This window comes from Sipha flava, unplaced genomic scaffold (assembly GCF_003268045.1).
Source record: "Sipha flava isolate LNK unplaced genomic scaffold, YSA_version1 18992_pilon_pilon, whole genome shotgun sequence".
Taxonomy (NCBI): Eukaryota; Metazoa; Arthropoda; class Insecta; order Hemiptera; family Aphididae; genus Sipha; species Sipha flava.
In genome coordinates this window covers 1-4098 of record NW_020272528.1, presented here as the reverse complement: position 1 = coordinate 4098, position 4098 = coordinate 1, and the positions used below count along the sequence as shown (strand labels likewise).

Here is a 4098-nt window from a genome sequence, read left to right as displayed (position 1 = left end):
CTGGAATTTCGAACATCAAATACAATGGGCGTTCGTGCATTAGCAGACAAATTTAGTGTTAGTAAAACACAAATTGCTGATATTATAGCAAATAAAGACGCTCTTTACAAAACTTGGGCTGAAAATGGAGAAGAGAAACGGAAATGGACAAAGCTACAAAAAACAGAAACCTCTATAATCAACAATGAAGTATTAAACTGGTTTTCAAAATTACGAGAAAAAAAAATCTTCCTGTTTCAGGACCGATGCTTCAAGAAAAAAGTAAGCAAATCGCTGAAATGCACGGATTTGATTTTAAAGGCTCTAATGGCTGGCTTGAAAAATTTCGGAAAATAAATAATATTTCTTTTAAATCAGTTTGTGGTGAAGCAGCAAGTGTTGATGAAGAAGCCGTTGATAACTGGAAAGCAAAAATACCCAAAATTATAGCAAACTACGCAGAATGCGATATTTTTAATGCAGATGAAACGGGATTGTTTTATAGAGTTCTACCTGATAAAACCATGGCGTTTAAAAATGAGATATGTACTGGAGGAAAAATTTCAAAAGAACGTTTAACTGTACTCTTGTGTACTAACATGTTAGGTGAGTTTGAACGGTCATTCGTCATAGGCAAAGCTAAACGTCCACGAGCCTTCAAAAAATTGGATATTAACAACTTTCCCGTCAATTGGTTTTGGAACAAAAAAGCCTGGATGACGACTGAAATAATGACTGAGTGGCTTATGAAATTTGATAACAGAATGGGTCAAAATATAAGAAAAGTTTTACTCTTTTTAGACAACGCGGCTCCTCATCCACATTTAAAAATGAAAAATATTGAATTTGTGTTTTTTCCACCTAACATGACTTCTCATTGCCAACCGCTTGACCAAGGAGTAATCCATCAGTTTAAGAAATTATATCGTACGCAATTGTTACGTAAAGCTGTTGCCGATTTGGATGCCAATTCAAGTCAACCTATCAACATGTTGGATGCAATTTACTGGGTGTCTTCATCTACAAAAAACATTCAACCCGAAACAGTGAAGAAATGCTTTTTGCGGTCTGGCTTTAGGCACCGTGATAACAATGTTACAGACGTTGATGATCTACTTACACCAATAGAAGAACTTGGCAATCTTATTAAAGTGATTGACAATACAATTACGGAAAATGACTACATAACACTAGACGATTGCGTAGAGACTTACGACGCCGATATCGAAAATTCATCTGATACTACGAGCATGTCTACCCAAAATGAAGAAGAAAGTAGTGATGAAGAAAATGATTGGTCCGAAGATCAATAAATTCCAAAAATAAGAAGTCTACTAGAGGCATTGCTAGCAGTAAAAGACATACGTACATATATTTCTTCTATCGAGGTACAGAATAGTTCATTGTTCTCAAACACAATCCAATTAGAGAATGCCTTAACATACGAAATAACTACGCCTGCAATTAGTAAACAAACTAAAGTAACAGATTTTTTTTTATTTTTATTAGTTTTTATTTTTTTAGTTTTCATATTTAATTAATGTAAAAATAAAATAAAAATTTAGGTAACTGGTTTTTTTTCATAAATGTTAGTTTTATCGTGTATTTAATTAATGTAAAAGTAATATAAAATAAAATTAATGAATTTATTTATTTGTTAAAAAAAATATTTTCCTCTAAATAGCGGACACCTCTAAATAGCGGACAAAATTTCGGCGACCGAGAGTGTCCGCTATTCAGAGGTTTCACTGTATTATTAAATCCATTCAATATCATAGAAGACTGTAATTTATACTAGTAGAAAATAATTATAAAATTGACAGTGAATTAAAAAAATGATCAAGAGTTGAAGAAATCTATGAAATTATCGCGTATTCTTAACGATTCATTTGTTCCTCTCCGATCGTTTATGCTTAGTTCACCCAAGGTACTTATAGAATCATTTTCATCTGGCTCTATAGTATCGATGTTGCAGTTTTGTACTCGTATAAAATTGTGCAAAATACAAGTAGCCATAATAATTTTAATTGTTGTTTCTTCTTTCACTTCTATTAGTCTATTATAAATTCTCCATTTTTTTGTTAAAATTCTAAATGCGTTCTCAACAACACGCCTTGCTCTGCAGAGTCTATAATTATAATTGTCAAGTTGGATGTTATTACGTGATTGTCTTCGTGGGAAGGGCTTTAATAGGTATGGTTTTAAAGCAAATGCTTCATCGCCAATTAGAACCATAGGCGAGTCTTCAACCTGACCTGGTAAAGGCTTATTTGTCGGTAAGTTTAAATTCCCCATTTCCAAGCGCTTACCAATTGCCGAGTCTTCTAAAATTCCTCCATCCAAATTTCGACCATAGCCACCAACGTCTATACAAATAAATTTATATTCTGGATCTACGATAGCCATTAAGTAGCAAAAATTTCTGGATCCACTATTGTTTGGGCATTTAATTGTAACATGCTTTCTATCCACACTGCTTACATAATTAGGGAACTGCCATTTATCGTAAAGACCAAGAGCTGACTTTTCCCAAATGTCTGGTTAGTTCTGGCAAAAATATTGGTCCCATTATTTTGATGATAGCTTTACATAACTTCGACTACTATTTTGCTCACAGTAGAGAAACAAACTCGAAAACTGTGGCCTATGGTCGAAAATGAGTCACCGGTAGCGAAATATCTAAAAATGAAAAACAATATACAGTTAAACATACTTGAACTATTAAAATGTAATATTATAATAATATAAATAATATATATTTAATAATTTTAATTATACTCATTAAAATTAAGTGGATAAAATGATTTACTAAAATAGTAAATTATATATAATAACGTTTAAAATTTTTACCATATTTAGAAAATATTCATATAAATATTTGATGAAAATTTCAAGTCCCTACGATCATTACTTTTTTAATTATATTTGAAAAATTAAAATCAAAATCAGCATTCCATCAATTTTACCGTTTTTTACAATACAGCACATAATTTCATATACAGCACATTCTGTTAAACTCGTATATTTTAATATTTATATGTAAAATAAATGTAAGTATTGTAATATGTTTAATATTTGAAATTAATAATCATTTTAATAATAGAGGATGCTTTGAAATCCAAGTGGAAAAATCTTAGAGATTCATTCCAAAAACATCTGATGGCAAATATAACAGAAACAGGGCAAGCTTTAGGTGCATCTCAAAGCAAACATTTAGATGTATATAAAAAATGGAACTGGGCAAAGTATTTAGAATTCTTAAGACCACATTTGAGTTTTGCGACGTAAGTATTATTTAATTCATTATAATCATGATAACTAATTTTTTAGTATTATTAGATATAAATACATTTTTTTGCTTTTAAACGTCATTTTTCAACATTTTTAAATTATTTTTTAAGAGAATTTTTTTGAGTAAATGTTAAACCCAAGTTTAGAAACAAAATATAATAATTAATAATTTTATGTAATGCTTAAAATGTAAATTTATACTTTTATTTATTAATATTATAATTTATAACTTATAAATTAGTATTTAAATTACTATTACACCCATTATCACACCCATATCACTAATTAAAATTATTATTTATAAATATATTTATTTTACTTACCTACTCAATTAGTTATTTAGAATATTTTTAAGGTAATTATTTTAAGTGTTTAGGGCATTTTTGCACTTTTTTTTTAAGATATTTTTCCATTTTTTTAGAACATTTTTGTATGTTTCTTAGTTCATCAACATCCTAACTATAATAATAAATAATTCCAATTTTAATTTTAGCACTATATCTAATGTATACGAACTAGAAGATGATACAATTCAAAATGAAGACAAATCCAGTGAAGAACATTTGGAAGGATATGGCATTGAGAATGATGGATTGGTATCTGGAGTACTAGGTACTAAACAATCTAAGAAAAAAAACAACATTTGACTGCTTTATAAAAAAAATGCATATTATAATCAAGAACTTATTGCTAGAACTATTCAAGAAACTATTCCTTCCAGCTGGTCGACTGTTCTTGCTCTTCCGACGATCGCGACGTCGTCTGCATAACCAACCAGAGTTATCCCCTCCGCCATTCTTGTGGTCAGCAAGCTGTCGTACATTATGC

The 4098-nt window shown here is 30.0% G+C and overlaps 2 protein-coding genes across 2 annotated transcripts; one reads left to right on the top strand and one right to left on the bottom strand.

The window, feature by feature from the left end:
* The first annotated feature begins 220 nt into the window (after nt 1–220).
* LOC112681310 (tigger transposable element-derived protein 6-like) lies at nt 221–1461 on the top strand. The gene has a single exon (XM_025551575.1). It carries the CDS (start codon nt 246–248, stop codon nt 1290–1292), a length of 1047 nt encoding a protein of 348 aa, XP_025407360.1. The 5' UTR covers nt 221–245; the 3' UTR covers nt 1293–1461.
* Nucleotides 1462–1818: 357 nt separating this feature from the next.
* On the bottom strand, nt 1819–2385 carry LOC112681312 (protein ALP1-like). The gene has a single exon (XM_025551576.1). It carries the CDS (start codon nt 2383–2385, stop codon nt 1819–1821), a length of 567 nt encoding a protein of 188 aa, XP_025407361.1.
* Between the last annotated feature and the right edge of the window lie 1713 nt (nt 2386–4098).